This window comes from Mobula birostris, chromosome 29, assembly GCF_030028105.1.
Source record: "Mobula birostris isolate sMobBir1 chromosome 29, sMobBir1.hap1, whole genome shotgun sequence".
Taxonomy (NCBI): Eukaryota; Metazoa; Chordata; class Chondrichthyes; order Myliobatiformes; family Myliobatidae; genus Mobula; species Mobula birostris.
Genome location: NC_092398.1, coordinates 15,936,965 through 15,959,522, shown reverse-complemented (window position 1 = coordinate 15,959,522; position 22,558 = coordinate 15,936,965). Strand labels below are relative to the sequence as shown.

General features: G+C 44.9%; 4 protein-coding genes and 2 pseudogenes across 4 annotated transcripts; 5 read left to right on the top strand and 1 right to left on the bottom strand.

The window, feature by feature from the left end:
• Positions 1-22,558, bottom strand: part of LOC140189847 (histone H2AX-like) — an 836,563-nt pseudogene that overhangs the window by 343,993 nt on the left and 470,012 nt on the right.
• Positions 377-6,820, top strand: LOC140189933 (histone H3). Its single transcript, XM_072246290.1, has 2 exons — positions 377-1,347; positions 6,809-6,820. The coding sequence occupies exon 1, from the start codon at positions 559-561 to the stop codon at positions 967-969; it is 411 nt and encodes a 136-aa protein (XP_072102391.1). The 5' UTR covers positions 377-558; the 3' UTR covers positions 970-1,347; positions 6,809-6,820.
• LOC140189871 (histone H2AX-like) lies at positions 3,152-4,406 on the top strand. Its single transcript, XM_072246198.1, has one exon. The coding sequence runs from the start codon at positions 3,260-3,262 to the stop codon at positions 3,638-3,640; it is 381 nt and encodes a 126-aa protein (XP_072102299.1). The 5' UTR covers positions 3,152-3,259; the 3' UTR covers positions 3,641-4,406.
• Positions 8,103-15,962, top strand: LOC140190016 (histone H2B type 1-H-like). The gene is made up of 2 exons (XM_072246408.1): positions 8,103-8,123; positions 15,603-15,962. The coding sequence occupies exons 1-2, from the start codon at positions 8,103-8,105 to the stop codon at positions 15,960-15,962; spliced, it is 381 nt and encodes a 126-aa protein (XP_072102509.1).
• On the top strand, positions 16,754-17,258 carry LOC140189883 (histone H2A-IV-like; annotated as a pseudogene).
• Positions 21,730-22,101, top strand: LOC140189997 (histone H2B type 1-B-like). Its single transcript, XM_072246383.1, has one exon. It carries the CDS (start codon positions 21,730-21,732, stop codon positions 22,099-22,101), a length of 372 nt encoding a protein of 123 aa, XP_072102484.1.

Genomic DNA, 22,558 nt, shown 5'->3' with positions numbered 1-22,558 from the left:
TCCTTTTGAAAACCTCTTGCGGCTGTTTTCCCGCAGAACCATTTAGTAAACACAGTAAAGCAAAATCGATCGAATTTTGTCCTCCCGTTTCCGGCAGGACTGAATTCACTCACCTGTTCAGTAAAAATGCAAACATTCAGGTTCAGCGAATTGAGGAAAGAAAATCGGCGATTTAGTTGAAGGTGGAATTTGAGAATTCATGATTCTATTTATTGTAAGAAAACCTTTGGCCCTTGGAATTGGCGGGCGATTTGAAATTGAGCCGGCATCCAATCACTGGAGTCAGACTGGCTGAATTCTGACTCTGTCTCCAATTTCCATATTTGGTCAGAGGTAATAGTCCGCACCACCTCTCCCCAACCCCTCCAGCGGCCAGCTTCAAGCTGGTGATGGAAAAACAGCCAATCGCAACGCTCAGATGCTGCAATGGCTATCTCCCTTGCAACCAATCAGTGAGACTGGGGTGGTCCTTCATCAACTCTTTAAAATCCGGTTCCCGGGCCTGCTCCGATCGTCTCATCCTGGTATTTGAGCTTGCATTCGAACTGCTGAAGGAGAATGGCCCGTACCAAGCAAACAGCGCGCAAGTCAACTGGTGGCAAAGCTCCCCGCAAACAGCTGGCCACCAAAGCGGCGCGGAAGAGCGCTCCAGCCACGGGCGGAGTGAAGAAGCCTCATCGCTACCGGCCCGGTACTGTGGCTCTGAGGGAGATCCGGCGCTACCAGAAATCCACCGAGCTGCTCATCCGCAAACTGCCCTTCCAGCGTCTAGTGCGAGAAATCGCTCAGGACTTCAAGACCGACCTGCGATTCCAGAGCTCGGCCGTCATGGCTCTGCAGGAGGCCAGCGAAGCTTACCTGGTTGGACTCTTTGAGGACACCAACCTGTGTGCCATCCACGCCAAACGAGTCACCATCATGCCCAAAGACATACAGTTGGCCCGCCGCATCCGCGGCGAGCGCGCCTGAGTCCGGCCCCGGTACCAAGTACAACAAAAAGGCTCTTTTAAGAGCCACCAATCCGGCAATGGAAAGGGCTGTCTGTTTCTGTTCAGTAACCTTTTGTATTAACGACTTGCCATTCCCCAGCTTTTATTGTGTGTGCTTTGTGTCGTAACAGCATAAAAACACAGACGTTAAGTCTGGACGTGAATAACATCCAGCCATTTCAGAGCTGAAATAAGATAACCCAGTTTGTCACAGAAACGCCAACAAGGCCGATCAGTTCTGTGCCGCTGATTTAACGGCAGGGCGAAAACCAGAGACAAAACCTCACCCTCGCCGTTGGGGTGTCCCTGTCCCACATCCCTGCCGTGTGCAGCTGGTTATTGTGGGCAACGTTTCCAGGTATTTGCGGTTGTTACTATTTTGGAGAATGGTTGTAGTAAATGCAGTTTTCCAGCTCTTGTTCTAATCGAATCCACGATAGATTCACGGGGACACAACAGTCTGTAGACGCTGGAATCCCGGTTCTGTCGCAGAACAGCTTGTTTTTCACGTTACGAACTCGCCTTACACCCCAGCTTGCCAAGAGAGACAAGTTCAAAAACTGATGACGTTTGTAGCCAGACCGAACGAGAATGTAAACAGTGGAAGCTAAATGTCGTGCAATATTAAAACAGCGAGTGAAATAACACTTGGGCTGTTACTTTTAAAAAAAATGTGATGTAATTAGTCAATTCCTAAATCAGTAGATAAATATTGTTTTCGGCTGGCTTTTCAATTTTCAGGTTATCCGGGTAACTGACAGTTACTTTCGTCGCTTTTCTTGCCGCTCTCTGTTCATTGGCGAGTAAGGCGACTCTCTGATTGTCTTATTGCGCTCATCAGAAGAAATGGGAATTTGATCTTCAGACGTTTGGAGGACGAATAGGGTATCTGTGATTACTTTGTATTATGCATTGGTTAGAATAGTCTTCAATTATGTCGTTGCATATGAGTCTGCTGCCCCCTCAGCTTTGAAATGCCTGGATGTTATTCACGTCCAGGCTTTACGTCTGTGTTGTGATGCTGTTCGGTCTGTTTCTGTTCTGCGGGGGAAATGGGTCTGATGTCATTGTATTTGCGAAGATTGCAGAAGGCAATGAATTATTGACTGCACCTCAGTGGTCGTGAGAATGATCATCCAAATCAGAATATATTGAAAATTTCTTCGCTATATCATGGTCGCGAGATTTGCTGGTTTGGGTGGGAAAGAAAAGGACAGGCAGATATCATGAGCCTATCCCACGCTTTTACGTGGCTTTATCCATTATTCCTCCCTAGCTATTTGCTTTACCTAGGGTGGACTTGACTCTTCCGGGGAGGTTGTCAAAATGTGTCCGGCGTGTGACTGAAGAGGCAGTGGTGATTCTGTCTGTGCTTTATCAATATGATTCCATTGTTTCCAGAAGGTTCTAAAGACCGTGTATCTCATAACACTAGTGAAGCAGTCTATGTACACCCAGAATTTCAAGTGTCAATTAGAAAAAGGTTATCTAATGATTTTCCGGTTTACACAATTAAAATGGTGGCAATCCTTCTTGCATTGCAGTGGATAGAGGAAGTACAGCTGAACTGTATTGTTGGCTGTTCTGATTCCTTCTCTGTTTTGCATTATCTTAAGATGGATCTGTCCAACAGTTCTCCAAACGTTTTGCTGGAAGTTAGACGAACATTATTACAGCTGCAGTACTGTACCTAATAATCTTTGCTCCATTATATGACCTCTCTGTTGTTTATACGTTGGCTTTGACTTCCTTTGTGCCCCTTTACATTGCACAACCTGTAGGCTTAACTCCAGCTGCCATTCCAGAAGAACAATTCGTTCATAACCTGATCCGACCCACACAATGACCGACCGGGAACAGACACTGAGAATCGATTTTTGTTTTGAGTTTTTTTTTTCTGTTGAAAGAAATGCGCAGACACTGTTACAATATATTTGATCTGGCGGACTTCAGTAATGGGTTAATGTGGAGATACGCCGATAAACAGACCTGAAATGATTTGATTTAAGGTTTAACAGATGCATTTTGGCGGGCTGTTTCAAATTTCAGTTTATTTTAGTAGAGTAAGTGATTATTTTCCGCGCTTCTGCTGTGTTGCTTCTTGATTGGTGAATAAAACAGCTCTCTGATTGGATGATTTTTTCACTCCTATGACATCAGTATTGTTGCACCATTCATAATCGTTCCCTTGCATTCCCCCAAAAGGTACAAGAAGGGTGAGGGCCCGAAGTATATCATCACTGCTTGAAAGAATTGCTGGGCTTGTGAAGATGACTGGACGTGGAAAAACCGGTGGTAAAGCTCGGTCCAAAGCCAAATCTCGCTCGTCCCGGGCAGGACTGCAGTTCCCGGTAGGCCGTGTTCACAGGCTCTTGAGAAAGGGTAACTATGCTGAGCGGGTGGGTGCCGCAGCCCCGGTCTATCTGGCTGCTGTGCTCGAGTATCTGACTGCTGAAATCCTTGAGCTGGCCGGCAACGCGGCCCGGGACAACAAAAAGACACTCATCATTCCCAGGCATCTGCAGCTGGCCGTCCGCAACGACGAGGAGCTTAACAAGCTGTTGGGCGGGGTGACCATCGCTCAGGGCGGGGTGCTGCCCAACATCCAGGCCGTGTTGTTGCCCAAGAAAACCGGCAGAGCCAGCAAGTGAAGAGACAGAATTTGACCCAGTGACCCAAAAGCTCTTTTCAGAGCCGCTCACAGTGTCTGTGAAAGGGCTGCTCTGCGGATACGCTGAGCACGGGGGAAAGGGCTCAGTTTCGGATGAGATTGTTGAACTAATTAGCAGGCAAGGTGCTTTGAAATTCCTTACTGGTGCGAAATGCAACTCACAAAGTTAACGGTGGTTGCACAGTCTGAAACGTCGGAGCGGGGTCCTCCGCCGACTGTTGTAGTTGAATGTCCGCCCCGATCACGTCTATCACAGGGCCCCGGCGGTGTGGTTGGCTTCGTGTCCGCTATCGAAATCAAACACCTCCCCTTACAGAACGACGGGGGAGTGGGGTGAGCATCATCTGTGCCTAGGTATCGATGTGTGTGACTGGAAGTCGGACTTCAGCCAATCCGAAATGATTGGCTACAGTTTCCATTGCGGATAACCCGAACATTTCGCTGTCACTGGGAATGGGTTTTGAGGAAGTTAATTTTGCAGAAACATGGAATTTATCGCAACCTTATTTAAAATTGCAATGTTCATTATCTTAAACCGTGTTTGGATGTGCGCAGTAGTTTACTGTATCGCTTTCGCAGTTGAGGCAGTTTTCTGCGGAAGACTGCTAAACGTGCGAATGCTCCCCAGGGAGTTCCATGTTAAGTATCATTCTCACTACTTTACATTGAACAGCACAGTGTAATAGGGGGAGCCGACCCAAGTCGGGTCGTAACGTGCAGAGCACTCACGTCCTGTGTTAAATAAACTACGGAAAAACACACGGCTGGCTTCATAAATAAAGGACATCTCTTTCCGGTGCGGTTAATACTCCCTCTTTGAGGTGGTGGGTGGCTCTTTGAAGAGCCTTTGTGTTGTGTTCAGGGGAACGGAGACTTACTCAACCGCCGAAGCCATAGAGAGTGCGGCCTTGGCGTTTCAGCGCGTACACCACATCCATGGCAGTGACTGTCTTGCGCTTGGCGTGCTCCGTGTACGTGACCGCGTCGCGGATCACATTCTCCAGGAAAACTTTAAGTACACCGCGGGTCTCCTCGTAGATTAGACCGGAGATTCGCTTGACGCCGCCACGGCGAGCCAGACGGCGGATGGCTGGCTTGGTGATGCCCTGGATGTTGTCACGAAGCACTTTACGGTGCCGCTTGGCATCTCCTTTGCCGAGTCCTTTGCCTCCTTTTCCTCTGCCAGACATACTGCCGCTTCACCGCAGACGCTGCTAAGTGACGAACCGACCGCTGCTGTCTCCTTTATACACAGCGCCTCGACCAGCCCGAGAAACGCGCAGTAAGAGAGAGAGAGAGAGGGGGGAGGGGTGGAGACAGAGCGATGGACTGTGTGGGGAGAGAGAGAGACGGGGAGGGGTGGAGGCAGAGGCAGAGTCAGAGGGACAGCCAGAGCAGAGACCGGCCTCTCAGTATCCTGATCCGCTACCGCCAATTTTCAACGGTTTAGCCACAAGGGAACACAAACTGTAACATTACCACACAACCCCTGGGATAATTGACCCAAAACCTCATCAGCTTTGTGCTCAATTCTCTGAAAATTAAATGCTGATATTAAGAACACCACTATTCACCGGCAGCCATACAGAAAAAGCTCCCTCTTTATTCACACTCTTTGTCTTCTGCCAAGCAGCCACTGCTTTGTCCATGTCAGAATCTCTCCTGTAATACCTTGGGCTCGTAGCTTGTTGAGCAGTTTCAGGTATGGCACCTCGTTAAAGTCTTCCGAAAATTCAAGTGCACAGCATCAACCGATTCTCCTTTGTCTATCCTTGTTATTTCTTCAAAGGATTCCAACGGATTTTTCAGGCAAGATTTTCCCTTGAGGGAACCATACTGACTCTACGGACTGTTTTATCATTTGTCTGCAAGTACCCTGAGACCTATTTTGCGTGTTGTTGAGGAAATAACACGCCAAATAGACAAAGGAAAGTCAGTAGATGTTGGTTATTTGGATTTTCAGAAAGCCTTGCACAAGTTGTTGAAAATGAGGTTGCTTAAGAAGATGAAAGCCTATGGTATTACTGGAAAAGTATAAAATGAATAGAAGATTGGCTGACTAGCGGGAGGCAAAGACTGGGAATAAAGGAAATCTTTTCTGGTCAGCTGCCAGTGACTAGAGGTATGCTGCAAGGTTCAGTGTTGATACCACTTCTTTTCATGTTATATGTAAATTATTTGGTTGATGGAATTGATGGTTTTCTGGCCGTTAATAGATGATATAGACAGTTAGAGGGGTATGATGTTTTGAGGAAGCAGGGAGTCTGCAGAAGGACTTAACAGATTTGGAGAATGGACAAAAGTTGCAGATGCAATATAGTGCATAGAAGTGTGTGTTCCTGCACTTTGGTAGAAGGAATAAAAGCATAGACTATTTACCAAAGAGGGAGAAGATTAAAAAATCAGAGGTGCAAAGGGACTTGGGAGTACTCGTTCAGGATTCTGTAAAGATAAACTTGCCTGTCAGCCAATGGTAAGGACGGCAAATTCAGTGTTAGCATTATTTTTTATGTGACAAAAAACATAAAAGCAAGGACATAAAGCAAGGATTTTTTTTATATAAGTCATTGGTCAGACCACACTTGGAGTATTGTTAGCAGTTTTTGGCTTATTATTTAAGAAGAGTTTTGCTGGCCTTCGAGAGGGTCCAGAGGAGTTTCAGAAGAATGATTCCAGGAATGAAAGTGTGAATGTATTTTGTGCATTTGATGGCTCTGGGCCTCGACTCAGTGAAGTTTCGAAGAATGAGGGGTGATCTTCTTGACACATATCGAATGTTAAAAGGCCTAGATAGAGTAGAAGTGGTGAGGATGTTTCCTGTAGTGGGTGAGTTTCGGACCAAATGGTACAATAACAGAATAGAGAGCTTATTGAGAACAGAGATGAGGGGGAATTTCTTTAACCAGAGAGTAGTTATTCAGTAGAATTCATAGTCACGGAGGGCTGTGGGGGGCCAAGTTATTGAGTATATTCAAAAAGGAATATGATAGGTTCTTGATTAGTCAGGATGTCAAAGATTACAGGGAGAAGGCAGAAGAATGGAATTAACGAGGATAATACAGCTGTGATGGACTGACAGAGCAAAATCAATGGACTGAATGACCTATTTCTGTTCTTATGGTGTAAATCTATTTTGAATCCTCTCCAGATGTCGGCTCATCAGAGGACAAGGTTGGCCTCTTTGAATTTCTGTGCATGCCACCTGGGCTGAAAAATGCAGCACAGACCTTCCACCGGCTGACGGACTGTGTATTAAAAGACATAGATTTTCTTTTTGTTTACCTGGATGACATAATTGTTGCCAGTGTATCCAAATACAAACACGTATCTCATCTCCACACACTTTTCGAGCAGTTAAGCCAACACAGGTTGATTATTAACCCTGCTAAATGCCAGTTTGGGTTGTCAACCATTGTATCAAAGTAGCTGCTATTATGGATTTCCCACTGTCCTGCACTGCTAAAAGCTACAGGAGCTGAATTTATGCTTCCCCTGTATAGTGAGCTTAAAGACAATACCCGTAATCAAGTGTTTGACTGGTCAGCAGACATGAACAGGGCATTTGATGATACCAGACAAGCTCTTTCCAATGTGACCATACTGGCACACCCGCTCCCCAATGCACACATAGCCATTACTACTGGGATGTCCGGACTGTCTTATGCAGAGAGGTTAGAGAGACTGGGCTTGTACACACTGGAATTAAGGAGATTGAGGGGGGATCTGATTGAGACATATAAGATTATTAAGGGATTGGACAAGATAGAGGCAGAAAATATGTTCCAGATGCTGGGAGAGTCCAGTACCAGAGGGCATGGTTTAAGAGTAAGGGGTAGGTCATTTAGGACAGAGTTGAGGAGGAACTTCTTCTCCCAGAGAGTTGTGGAGGTGTGGAACACGCTGCCTCAGAAGGCAGTGGAGGCCAGTTCTCCGGATGCTTTCAAGAAGGAGCTAGATAGGTATCTTATGGATAGGGGAATCAATGGTTATGGGGACAAGGCAGGAACCGGGTATTGATAGTAAATGATCAGCCATGATCTCAGAATGGCAGTGCAGGCTCGTAGGGCCGAATGGTCTACTTCTGCACCTATTGTCTATTGTCAAAGTCTTCAATTCTTTCCTATAATGCAGCAATCAGAATGGAATGCAGAATTTCAGAGGTAGCCTAACTAGTTTTTAAACTCTTCTCTAGATGAGGCCTGGCTAGTCTTTCAAGCTCTTTTGCAAAGGAGGTCTAGACAGTACTCCAAAGTAGGCCTAACTAAACCTTTAGACTCTGTTCCAGTGTAGGACTAACTAGACCTTTCGACTCTACTACAGAGGAGGTCTAACTAGATTTTTAGATTCCCCCCAGAGATGACCTAACTAATTTTTTATCCTGAGGTGGTCAAATTACATTTAGATTCTACTTTGTAGGAGGCCCAACTGGACTTTTAGACTCTATGCCAGAGGAAGCCGAGACAGTACTTTTAGAGGCAGCCTCAGTAGACTCCAAACTGAAGCTACAACATAAATTCCTGACTCCTGCAGTCACCTCATCTAATAAAGTCAAATGTGTTATACACGTTCTTTACCACCTGGTATGTAGCCAACAACAAGGAGCTGTGAGCTTGAACTCCAAGCTCCCTCTGTGTGTCCTTGTACTGCACATTCTCTGAATATATAATGATGTATTCTGCATTTCTTTTTTTTTTCCTTTTTGTACTACCTTAAAGTACTTATGCTTTGAATTACTTTCTCTGGATGAACTCAGGGATCGACACATGTGGCATGAATATCAATTTATCATTCTTGTAATTTTTTCCGTCACCCTTCCTCTTCTATTCCCCACTCTGACCTCTTACCTCTTCTCCTCATCTACCTATCGCCTCCGCCTGATGCCCCTCCTTCATTTTCTCCCATGGTCCATTCTCCTGTCCTATTGGATTCCTTCTCTAGCAGCACTTTACATTTCCCAACGACCTGGTTTCACTTATCGCCTTCTAGCCATTCCCATCTCCACACTTTTTATGCTGGCATCTTCCTCCTTTATTTCTGATCCTGAAGAAGTGTCTTGTTCTGAAATCCTGACTATTTATTCATTTCCATAGATGCTGTCTAACCTGCTGAGCTCCTCCAGCATTTTGTGTACGTTGCTCTGGATTTCCAGCATTTGCAGAATCCCTTTTGTTTATGAGTATATGATATACTGAGAGTCTCTTCTATGATTAACTGGACTCTGAATCCTTCCATTATTCCTCAGTCACACTCTCCTTCATTGTGTAAAGGAACAGCTTGGCCCCTGTCACCGCATTGTTCTGACATTTGAATAAAGCAATACTATTCTTATACAGAAATTGACTGGCCACATACAGATATTGGTCCAATAGATACTGCACTTCTGAATTCCATCAATTTCCTGTCTAAGTATCAATCATAATACATATTTCAGGTATTAAAATCAACTAAATCTACATGCTATAGGTCAATAAGGCTTGAGAATTAGTGAAATAACAGACTAGTTGTCATGGTCTAGTCCATGAAGTCCACATTCCGGTTCACACTCCGGTCCTTGGCTCCAGACTCCAGGTCTTCCGGCTGTACCTTGCTTCAGCTGGGTTTCATCATAGGCACCTGATGCTTGTCTTGAGCTGGTAATAAAAGTGACCCTGGGTTCGTGTGTGGTTGCTGGTTCATCTCATCAGTATCCCGTCCTCGCCGCTGTGGGGTAAGTCAGGCCGTCTTGGCTGTTACCTTGTGGTTCGATTTGTCCCTCCGTGTCTTTGCCTCCATTGGGTAAGCCAGGCTGCCTTTGCTGTTACCCTGAGGCTGGACTGTTCCCTTCCCTTCCCCTTCCTTCTGGAGCCTTGCCCACAACCTGTGTCTGGAGCCTCGCCTGCAGCCTTGTTAAGTTCCACCACCAGAGCGAGACCGGAGCCTTGCTGTGTCAAGGTAAGGAACTGTCTATCGTTGAGTTGGAACTGTCTCTGTATCCACGCCTTCACTAGGTAGGTCCGGCCATTTGTCGCTACCTAGGGTTGGGAACCGTCTCGTCATGTTCAGCATTCTGTGTCGAGCCCCAGCCCCAAGTCCTGTTCGCAAGGAGGGTCCCGGCTCTGTGTTCTATGTCCCTGTGTTCCTGTCCTCCCCAATACCAAGGCTTTGTGTTCTGCATTCCTGTTGTCCCAAGTCCAAGGTTCCAAGGTTCCTGCTGTCCCCAGTCCAAGGCTCAGCTGTTCCTGAGTACCAAGTCAAGACTTCGTGTTTTCATCCTGTCTATGTGCCTCGTCCTGTCCATGTGCTTCATCCTGAGTTCCCTCGTCCTGCGCTGGAGTTCCCTCGTCCTGCGCTGGAGTTCCCTCGTCCTGCGCTGGAGTTCCCTCGTCCTGCGCTGGAGTTCCCTCGTCCTGCGCTGGAGTTCCCTCGTCCTGCCCAGGAGTCTCTCGTTCTGTCTAGTCCTTGCCTAGTCCTGTCCCCCAAGACCACGTCATGTCTACGCCTAATTCCGGAGTCTGAGCCCGAGTCAAGATCCAGGTTCTGGGTCCTTGTCCAGGCTCTGGCTCAGAGTCTGAATCCAAGCCTAGTCATGCCCTTGCCTCGAAGTACCCAAGCCTCGTCATGTCTTCGCCTCGAAGTACCCAGGCCATGTCCAGTCCTGTAGTCACGTCATGTCTTCGCCTAGTTCCGGGATCCGGGCCCGGGTCAAGGCCCAGGTTCTAGGTCCTTGTCCAGTCTCCGGCTCGGAGTCCAAGCCCAGGCTCCTAGTTCCCAGTTCCTTGTCCTGGTCCTGCTTGCCTAGCCAATGTCCTAGCCTATGTCTGTGTTCTTGTCCCAGCTCTCTAGTCAAGTCCTCTTCCTAGTACTTCAGTGTCTGTGTCTCGCACTTGGGTCCTCTCCCAGCAGCCCCGTGTATGACACCAGTAGCAGATACTACCCTAGGTTCATTTGTTTCCAACTTCATCTTGTTATATTTCGTGACATTGGTTCAGAAAGGCTGTACAAAGGAGAGTTAGACTTTCAAGAGCCGTGTTTGGCCTGGATAACTGTACTATGTCTGCACACTGTCTCTGTCAGTTTGTCATCTTGACTGGGGCCTGACTGAACTTCTACTCAAAGAAAAGCTGCACAAAGGGAAGTCCAGCTCTCAAAGATTTGGTTTATCTTGTTACTGTACAGGGCTTGCATTCTGTTCTGCCACCACTCTCTGGATAAAGAAATTCATCCTCATTTCTATTCTATAGGGATGACCTTTTCTGCTGAGTTAATTCCCACTGGTTTGAGATTCCTGCACTAAAGGAAACACTTTCTAGGCCTTCCAACATTCGATAAGTTTCAATGAGATTCCCCCTCATTCTTCTAAATTCCAGTGAATATAGGGCCAGAGCCATTAAACTGTCCTCATACATTAACATTTTCATTCCCATGATAATTATCGTGAAGCTCCTTGTGGGACCTCTCCAATGCCAGTACATACTTTCTTAGACAAGGGGTCCAAAACTGCTCATGATATCCCAAGTACCATCTAACCAATGCCTTATTATGCCTCAATACTATTTTCTTGCATTTATATTTTAATCTGCTTCAAATGAATATGAACTTCTCATTTTCCATCCTTACCACTAATACAACCTGCAAATTAACCTTTTGGAAACTTGCATGAGTCCCTTTGTACCTCTGATATCTGAATTTTCTTTATTGGTCTCTTGCTGCCATTGGTCATGAAATAAGAAACTTACAGTACAGGTCCTTAACAGTGTTGCTGAGCAGAGAAATCTTGGAATCCAAGTTCATAGCTCCTTGAAAGTGGCTACATAGATCGAGAAAGTCATTAAGAAGGCTTATGAAATGCTTGCTTTTATTAACCAAGGCACAAATTCAAAAGTCAGGAGGTTATGTTGCAACTTTATAAAACTCTGGTTAGGCATCTAGAGTACAGCCTACAGTTCTGGTTGCCCCACTACAGGAAGGATATTGAGGCTTTGTAGAGGGGTCAAAAAAGGTTTACCAAGATGCGGCCTGGTTTAGGTGGCATGTGTAGTAGTGAGTGTTTAGATAAGTGAGTTGTTTTCTCTGGAGCATTAAAGGCTGAAGTGAAATTGGTAAATTGGCAAATTGGTAAAGGTGCTGAGGAAGAGGATTTCTTGGAATGTATGCGGGATGGTTTTTTGAACCAACATGTCGAGGAACCAACTAGAGAGCAGGCTATTCTGGACTGGGTTTTGAGCAATGAGGAAGGGTTAATTAGCAATCTTGTCGTGAGAGGCCCCTTGGGTAAGAGTGACCATAATATGGTGGAATTCTTCATTAAGATGGAGAGTGACATAGTTAATTCAGAAACAAAGGTTCTGAACTTAAAGAGGGGTAACTTTGAGGTATGAGACGTGAATTAACTAAGATAGACTGGCAAATGACACTTAAAGGATTGACGGTGGATATGCAATGGCAAGCATTTAAAGGTTGCATGGATGAACTACAACAATTGTTCATCCCAGTTTGACAAAAGAATAAATCAAGGAAGGTAGTACACCTGTGGCTGACAAGAGAAATTAGGGATAGTATCAATTCCAAAGAAGAAGCATACAAATTAGCCAGAGAAAGTGGCTCACTTGAGGACTGAGAGAAATTCAGAGTTCAGCAGAGGAGGACAAAGGGCTTAATTAGGAAGGGGAAAAAAGATTATGAGAGAAAACTGGCAGGGAACATAAAAACTGACTGTAAAAGCTTTTATAGATATGTAAAAAGGAAAAGACTGGTAAAGACAAATGTAGGTCCCCTACAGACAGAAACAGGTGAATTGATTATGGGGAGCAAGGATATGGCAGACCAATTGAATAATTACTTTGGTTCTGTCTTCACTATGGAGGACATAAATAATCTTCCAGAAATAGTAGGGGACAGAGGGTCCAGTGAGATGGAGGAACTGAGCGAAATACATGTGAGTAGGGAAGTGGTGTTAGGTAAATTGAAGGAATTGAAGGCAGATAAATCCCCAGGGCCAGATGGTCTGCATCCTAGAGTGCTTAAGGAAGTAGCCCAAGAAAGAATGGATGCATTAGTGATAATTTTTCAAAACTCGTTAGATTCTGGACTAGTTCCTGAGGATTGGAGGGTGGCTAATGTAACCCCACTTTTTAAAAAAGGAGGGAGAGAGAAACAGGGGAATTATAGACCGGTTAGCGTAACGTCGGTGGTGGGGAAACTGCTGGAGTCAGTTATCAAAGATGTGATAACAGCACATTTGGAAAGCGGTGAAATCATCGGACAAAGTCAGCATGGATTTGTGAAAGGAAAATCATGTCTGACGAATCTCATAGAATTTTTTGGGGATGTAACTAGTAGAGTGGATAGGGGAGAACCAGTGGATGTGGTATATTTGGATTTTCAAAAGGCTTTTGACAAGGTCCCACACAGGAGATTAGTGTGCAAACTTAAAGCACACAGTATTGGGGGTAAGGTATTGATGTGGATGGACAATTGGTTAGCAGGCAGGAAGCAAAGAGTGGGAATAAATGGGACCTTTTCAGAATGGCAGGCAGTGACTAGTGGGGTACCGCAAGGCTCAGTGCTAGGACCCCAGTTGTTTACAATATATATTAATGACTTGGATGAGGGAATTAAATGCAGCATCTCCAAGTCTGTGGATGACACGAAGCTGGGTGGCAGTGTTAGCTGTGAGGAGGATGCTAAGAGGATGCAGAGTGACTTGGATAGGTTGGGTGAGTGGGTAAATTCATGGCAGATGCAATTTAATGTGGATAAATGTGAAGTTATCCACTTTGGTGGCAAAAATAGGAAAACAGATTATTATCTGAATGGTGGCCGATTAGGAAAAGGGGAGGTGCAATGAGACCTGGGTGTCATTATACACCAGTCATTGAAAGTGGGCATGCAGGTACAGCAGGCGGTGAAAAAGGCGAATGGTATGCTGGCATTTATAGCGAGAGGATTCAAGTACAGGAGCAGGGAGATACTACTGCAGTTGTACAAGGCCTTGGTGAGACCACACCTGGAGTACTGTGTGCAGTTTTGGTCCCCTAATCTGAGGAAAGACATCCTTGCCATAGAGGGAGTACAAAGAAGGTTCACTAGATTGATTCCTGGGATGGCAGGACTTTCATATGAAGAAAGACTGGATGAACTGGGCTTGTACTCATTGGAATTTAGAAGATTGAGGGGGGATCTGATTGAAATGTATAAAATCCTAAAGGGATTGGACAGGCTAGATGCAGGAAGATTGTTCCCGATGTTGGGGAAGTCCAGAACAAGGGGCCACAGTGTGAGGATAAAGGGGAAGCCTTTTAGGACCGAGATTAGGAAAAACTTCTTCACACAGAGAGTGGTGAATCTGTGGAATTCTCTGCCACAGGAAACAGTTGAGGCCAGTTCATTGGCTATATTTAAGAGGGAGTTAGATATGGCCCTTGTGGCTACAGGGATCAGGGGGTGTGGAGGGAAGGCTGGGGTGGGGTTCTGAGTTGAATGATCAGCCATGATCATAATAAATGGCGATGCAGGCTCGAAGGGCCGAATGGCCTACTCCTGCACCTATTTTCTATGTTTCTATGAAATCTGATAAGAGGTTTACAAAATTATGAGAGGCGTAGAGTGGACAGAGAGAATCTGTTTCCCAGGATTGAAGTGTCAGAGGGCATGCATTGAAGGAGACAGGGATAGGTTCAAGGGGAATATGATGGGTGTTTTTTACCCAGAGTCATTGGTGCCTGGAATGTGCTGCCCGGAATGGTGGTGGAGGCAAATAAATAAGAGGCTTTTAATAGACGATTGGATAGGCACATGGATGTATGGATGATGGAGAAATATGGACATGGTGCAGGTAGGAGGAATTAGTGTTTGCATGTTTATAATTTGTTTTTTCGCTGTTTTGGCACAACATTGTAGACCAAATGGCCTGTTCCTGTGCTGTATTGTTCTATGTTCAATATCTTTAATGTTCAATATTGCAATATTTCATATTCTATAAACTTCTGCTTGTGCTGGAAAGTATATTGACCGGCTGCATCACAGCTGGTATGGAAATGCCAAATGTCCTTGAATGGAAAGCCCTACAAAAACCTAGCGGATGCAGCTCAGTCCGTCATGGGCAAAGTCCTCCCTTGCAATGAGCACAATGTTTCAGGAAATCGGTAGCTATCATCAGGGATCACCCTCCCCCACCTCACAGGACGTGCTCTCTTCTCATTGCCGCTAACAGGTAGAAGAGCCTCACGACTCACACAATCAGCGTCAGCAATGGTTATTATCTCTCAACCGTCAGGTTCCTGAACCAAAGGAACTTCCTCTTCATGACTTAAATGTTTCCACAATCTGGTCTCACTTTCAAGGACTATTCATCTCATTTTCTCAATATATTTTGCTTATTTATTTTTTATTTATATTTTTATTTGCATATTTTGAGTCTTCAGCACAGTGGTTGAATCTCCAAGTTGGATCGGTCTTCCATTTATTCTATCAAGTCTAATATTCTGTTATCGATTTATTGAGTATGCCCGTAAGAAAATGAATCATGCTTGTTGATAGTGACATTATGTACTTTGATAATGAGTTCGCTTAACTTCTCATCTGAACGTGTTTTTCTTCCATCTGCAATTGTATGTTACGTTTCCCACTGTGTAATTTCAGTCCCAACCCCGTCTCTGCCCTCTTGTCGTATTAAATATGGGACCGAGAACCGCCACGATTTGGCAACGTCCCGGTCCGCAGTCTGGGGGAGGCTTCTCATTGGTGGAACGTGTGACTATAATATGTTCCCTCTGCTATCCAATGAAAAGATCCGTTGTGTGAAATTCAAAGAGTGATTCGTCTCTCCAAGCGGCCAATGAAAATGCTTGAATTTCCTATCCCTCTTCAGCATATCGCTGTCAGCACTGCCTATTTAAGCCGCGTTCCGAAGGTTATTATTCTCATTGCTGGGTCTCATTTCGACGGAGGAAATGCCTGATCAGAAACCTGCTCCCAAGAAGGGCGCTAAGAAAGCGCTGCCGAAACCATCGGGGAAGTCTGGGAAGAAACGTAGGAGGCTGAGGAAGGAGAGTTACTCCATCTATATCTACAAAGTGATGAAGCAAGTTCACCCTGACACCGGCATCTCCTCCAAGGCCATGAGCATCATGAACTCGTTTGTGAACGACATTTTCGAGCGCATCGCTGGCGAGTCTTCCCGCCTAGCCCATTACAACAAACGGTCGACCATCAGCTCCCGGGAGATCCAGACCGCCGTGCGCCTGCTGCTCCCCGGGGAGCTGGCTAAGCACGCCGTGTCGGAAGGGACAAAAGCAGTGACCAAGTACACCAGCTCCAAGTGAAGAGTGTTGCCAAAACAACTGGAAACCCAAAGGCTCTTTTAAGAGCCACTCAATATTTCATTAACAGATCTGTATTTCTTCATATTCCCTGAATCCCATTTCAATGCCAGACGGTTCTTTTACAAATAATATGTTAAAATTGCAGGCTAAACTTCAGCCGTAGTTTGAGAAGAGCAACTTCTCAACTCGTTCATATGCAATTCACACAATGACTGACCGGGGACTGCAACTGACAATGGACTTTAGTTCTGAGTGGAGTAATCGGTGAATTGCAACCCCGCAGAGCACACAAAATGCTAGAGAAACTTTTCCATCGATGCCGCTTGGCCTGCTGAGTTTCAGCATTTTATGTGTGTGGCTTGGATTTCTAGCATCTGCCGATTTTCCCTTGTTTAAGAAATAAATCCCAAGACACTTTTGCAATATTTGCTGCACTGAAAGATTAGATGTGCCGGTCTTCAGTAATCTGTTACTGTGGAGATTAAGCCAACAAGTAGCTTTGCAATTATTTGATTTCAATTAGCCCTGAACCAAAGATTTTTGGCGGGCTGTTTGAATTTTCTCTTTGTTTTCGGAGAGGAAGCCGTTGTTTTCCGCGCTTTTGCTTTTGATTTTGATTGGTAAATAAGGCAGCTCTCCGATTGGAGACAGCTAATCATCCGATGAAGTTAAACGTTATTGCACCAATCATAAACGTCGCAGGGCATTCCCCCAAATTTTATATGACGGTCGAGGGCCGGAAGTACAGTATTTCCCCACTCTCTCCGAAAGAATTGCTAAGGTTATGAAAAATGAGTAGACGAGTAAAATCGGGCGGCAAAGCTCGTTCCAAGGCCAAGTCTCGCTCGACCCCTGGACCCTTAGTACCCCGTAGGCCGCGTTCGCAGGCTTCTGAGAAAGGGAACTATGCTGAGCGAGTGAGTGCCGGAGACCTGGTCTATCTGCTGTGCTCGAGTATCTGACGGCTGAAATCCTTGAGTTGGCTGGCAACGCGGCCCGGGACAACAAAAAGATCCGCATCATCCCCAGGCATCTGCAGCTGGCCGTCCGCAACGCCGACGATCTCAACGAGAGGAGGTGACCATCGCTCAGGGCGGGGTGCTGCCCAACATCCAGGCTGTGATGTTGTTCGAGAAAACCGGCAGTGCCAGCAGGTGCAGCGAACAGAATCTGAACCCAGTGACCCAAAGGCTCTTTTCAGAGCCGCTCACAGTCTCTGTGGAAGAGCAACTCTGCGGATTCCATAAGCGCGGGGTAAAAGACACGGGTTTCGTTGTCACTGCGAAATGTTTCTGAGTAAGTTCCTTCTACAAAAACACTAAAGTCCTACTAACGTATCTTAACTTGTTTCTGTCGATGTGTGGGGGTGGTTTGATGAATCATTTCCAGAGCGGAGGGAGTTTTTTTGCTGGTGTCTACAAAATTTTCGAATGTTCCCCAGAAAGATGATTTGGATCAATTTCCCTTTTACTACCGTCTCATATTTAAGATTAGTCAGTAACATTGCTATCGAATGACATGGATAACTGACACAGTACCTTTTCAGAATTGTACTCAATTCTCCAGAAAATAAACAATAATATTCTAGAAAAGGAACAAAAGTAGGGACTGGATGGGCCAAATTGCCTGTTTTCGTTCTGTAACATTCTGTGAAAGTGTGAATCTACGTACTCTGCTACTAGAAACCTGATGAATGATAATCATATTCACCATTGTCTCCATTAACCTGTTCCACCTGGCATTGGTTTATACTAATATTAATTTCATCCCATCGATCTCTCCCCATTCTTTTCTGCAAATTAAAACAAGCTTGCTTTTGCTTCACTTTCCAAATTCTGACCTGAAATGTTCAGTCTCTTCCTCTCTCAGTGCTGAACCTAAGGTTTCTGACAGATTTTGTGAGGACCTGTCTGAAATTTTCTCGAATATTGTTCTCATTCAGAATGTTGAGTTGTTAGAATATTACTGTCTCAAGAATCTTACCCAGGATGGGAAGTTTTGAGAAAGTCCTGCTGTTAGCTAGTACCTCACTGTTGAGGTTTGGCTTTTTAATAGAGCTTTGACGGCAGCAGTTTTGAAGGCATCTGGAAAACTTCCTGTTTGAAGGATAGTGTTAATAATTTTCCTAACAGAATTGGAAGCACTACTAAAAGAGTTAGGCACCCAGAAAAGGCCCCCTTTATTCACACTTTGCCTCCTGCCAATCAGCCAATCTACTATTCATGCTTGCAAAACACAAAATGCTGGAGGAACTCAGCAGGCCAGGCAGCATCTAGGGAAAAAAGAAAACTGAACGAAAAGAAAATTCTTCAACTTTGGAATGTATCTATCTTGTGCCTTCCAAATTAATACCAGAAACTCCAGCTGTTGCTGTACTACTGTCATCCCTGCTAATCTCTCCTTTCAATCAACTTGGTCAGCACCTCTTTTATGTTTCTGTAATTCCTGTTACTCCACTATAATATCAAAACATCTACCTTGAACTCCCTTTTAAGTAATTGAGTCAAACTCAGAAACTACCCTCATCAGTACATATTTTTACCTCTTAAAAATATCCAATCAAATCAAGATGATCAGATTTTAAGGGGAAAAAAGCCTTTTTAAATTTTGTTCTTCTTGTAAGTTTTAATGGCTGTTGGCAGAGTAACATAAGGTGCATTACCACCACCTGAGCTGGGGTGTGGCGTAAAGAGACAGGAAGAATACCAATCAAATTCTCCCTCAAAAATATCAAAAGGTCTATTGCTTTTCAGAACGTCAAATACAGACGTGTATATATTACAATGGCAGTGATATCCTAACAATCCTTCCATGTTAAATTGAGTCTGTTCCAGAGATCTTAATTTAGTTGCTTCCTTTGCACTTCATGGGAATTGCATTCAAACAATCTATCTTGCACCGTTTCTTGAGACGTGCACTCCATACAAAAGTTCATATCATGCATATTAATTGTGAACAATGAATTATTCAGCCTAGTACTTCCAATATGTAAATGTGTGTTTAACTTCTTCCCTTCTTTTATACCCATTTCCCAGTTGAGTTTTCACCATCATCTAAATTTGCTATAAATGCCATCCTTTCCTTTCCTTATCCAAAGATTGTTGCTACAGTGATCAAACTGACCTTTTAGTTATGGCTTTCATTTCCTCTATATGCAAAGGCACCATGATATTGATATCTTTAAAATTAATTGATTGGTTGGCTAGAATATCTGCCATTTCATTCTGTTCAACTCCAACATGGGCAGTGACCCATAACAGATATATACAGACACCTCCACCCTGCAACCTCAACGAAACCAAAAATAATGTTTGGCCTATAATTCGATATACCTGTTTTAATCAATGTCAAAACTGAAACTTGTAAAGCCACTGCCCAGATGAAGGTAATGATAAACTACTTCTGTGGAGAAAATTGCAAAGAGCAATCATGATCACCAATGTCATTCATGTCCTCACGTCATGAACAAAACTAAAAACTAATCAAAGTACAGAAGTACAGAATCAGGGCAGACTTCTTCAACCCACTTGAAGGCTAAAATGATAAAAAAATTATCTTAGACGTGAATTCTGATACTTTAACTAATAATCTTCTTAACAATCACCTGAAACTTTGGAACATAAACGGAAAACCCTGAACAACAGATCACTAGATCTTTCGAACCATCATTGTAGAGTGTAAGAATCCATAATGTCTGCCTTGCACATATCACTGAGCTACCTGTGTTACTGATATACAATCATTCTTCAACTTGATCTTTTCTCAAAGGCTGAAATCAACCACAGGCAAAAGGGAAAATCATGGAGGGACATAGAACCATAGAAACTACCGCACAGAAACAGATCCTTTGGCCCTTCTTGGCTGTGCTGAACCACTTTCTGCCTAGTCCCACTGACCTGCACACGGACCATATCCCTCCATACACCTCCCATCCATGTATCTGTCCAATTTATTCTTAAATGTTAAAAAAGAACCCGCATTTACCACCTCGTCTGGCAGCTCATTCCATACTCCCACCACTCTCTGTGTGAAGAAGCCCCCCCTAATGTTCCCTTTAAACTTTTCCCCCCTCACCCTTAACCCATGTCCTCTGTTTTTTTTCTCCCCTTGCCTCAGTGGAAAAAGCCTGCTTGCATTCACTCTATCTATACACATCATAATTTTATATACCTCTATCAAATCTCCCCTCATTCTTCTACGCTCCAGGGAATAAAGTCCTAACCTATTCAACCTTTCTCTGTAACTGAGTTTCTCAAGTCCCGGTAACATCCTTGTAAACCTTCTCTGCACTCTTTCAACCTTATTTATGTCCTTCCTGTAATTTGGTGACCAAAACTGAACACAATACTCCAGATTCGGCCTCACCTCAGAAAGAGATATATTAGGATCATATTCCACATTAATAATTTCATGCACTGAAATGCATCTCTCACATTTCACGCACACCTGCTCTCACCTCATCCTCCCGCCAGCCCACTAGGAATAGGGATAACCTTGTCCTCACCTGCCACCCCACCAGCCTCCAGGTCCAACATATAATTCTCTGTAACTTCCACCACCTCCAACGGGATCCCACCACTAGGAACATCTTTCCCTCCCCCCGTCTCTCTGCTTTCTACAGGGATCGCTCCCTACGCGACTCCCTTGTCCATTCGTTTCCCCCCCCCCATCCCTCCCCACCGATCTCCCTCCCGGCACTTATCCTTATAAGCGGAACAAGTGCTACACATGCCCTTATACTTCCTCCCTCACTACCATTCAGGGCCCCAGACAGTCCTTCCAGGTGAGATGAATCTTCACCTGTGAGTCAGCTGGGGTGATATACTACGTCCAGTGCTCCTGAGGCAGCCTTCTATATATTGACGAGACCCGATGCAGACTGGGAGACTGTTTTGCTGAACACCTAAACTCTGTCCACCAGAGAAAGCAGGATCTTCCAGTGGCCACACATTTTAATTCCACGTCCCATTCCCATTCTGAAATGTCTATCCACGGCCTCCTCTACTGTAAGGATGAAGCCACACTCAGGTTGGAGGAACAACACCTTATATTCCGTCTGGGTAGCTTCCAACCTGATAGCATGAAGATTGACTTCCCTAACTTCCGTTAATGCCTCACCTCCCCCTTTCTTTCTCCCTAGGCCTCCCGTCCTATGATCCTCTCATATACTTTTTTGCCAATCCACTGTCCAGCTCTTGGCTCCATCCCTCCCCCTCCTGTCTTCTCCTATCATTTTGGATCTCCCTCTCCCACCTTCAAATCTCTTACTAGCTCTTCTTTCAGTTAGTCTTGACGATGGGTCTCGGCCCGAAACGTCGACTGTGCCTCTTCCTACGGATGCTGCCTGGCCTGTTGCGTTCACCAACAACTTTTACGTGTGTTGCTTGAAATTCCAGTATCTGCACATTTCCTCGTGTTTGAATATTTTGTGTCCATTCATTTGCTTTCCACCCAAAACTGAAGACCTTACGAATGAAGTACTCCCAACACTCTAATACTGTTGCCAATATAGGATAACCAAGTTTATGTCCGCTTGTCTTATTTAACCAATAAACCCTGCTAACTGTGTCACCCTGTGATGTGTTTCGCCAGTTCACATTGCCCAATCAAAGCGTTAGACTGAAATGCTAACTTTAATTCGTCCAAATCGACCAATGAAAACCTAATTTTACCGATTCCTTATTAGCATAGGGCGGGGACACACTGCCTATTTAAGCTGCGCTCCAAGTCATTTTGTTTATTTCTGTTTCCGAAACTGGTTGAAAAGATGCCGGAGCCGTCGAAAGCTTCCAAGAAGGGCGCCAAGAAATCCGTGTCCAAAGCGCAAGGCAAGGCAGGCAAGAAACGCAGGAGGGCGAGGAGGGAGACTTATTCCATTTACGTTTATAAGGTAATGAAGCAAGTTCACCCTGACACCGGCATCTCCTCCAAGGCCATGAGCATCATGAACTCATTCGTGAACGATATTTTCGAGCGCATCGCTGGGGAAGCTTCCCGCCTGGCTCATTACAACAAACGATCGACCATCACTTCTCGGGAGATCCAGACTGCGGTGCGCCTGCTGCTGCCCGGAGAACTGGCCAAGCACGCTGTGTCGGAAGGGACCAAAGCGGTGACCAAGTACACTAGTTCCAAGTGAAGCGGCAGAGTGTTAAAGACAAACCCAACGGCTCTTTTAAGAGCCACTCACAGTTTCCGTTGAAGAGTTGTACTAATGATTAGACATTGGATTGCTACAAACTCGTCATTAGAGGTAATTTTATTTATTTTTACGTTGAGTATTTTTCATTGCTCCGGCCAATTCCGTTGTCGCCCACTGGCCTAAGACGGACATTTTGCCCACTCACTTCCGTCAGTTTGTCGCGATTTTCGCACACAAAGATTTACACATAGAGCCGATTGAGGTGAAGATGTTTGCTGTTGCTGAAGTGATTTAGTTGCTGTGAATACATCCCTGTGTTACAAATGGTTTGAGTTGTATTTCAACTCGCGACCACAATAGACTCGGGTCCTTTCACAGAACCGACAGACTCTGCTCCGACTGCAGTTTGTAAGTGGTGACACGACGACAAGCTAATGCGTTCTGCATATTAAAC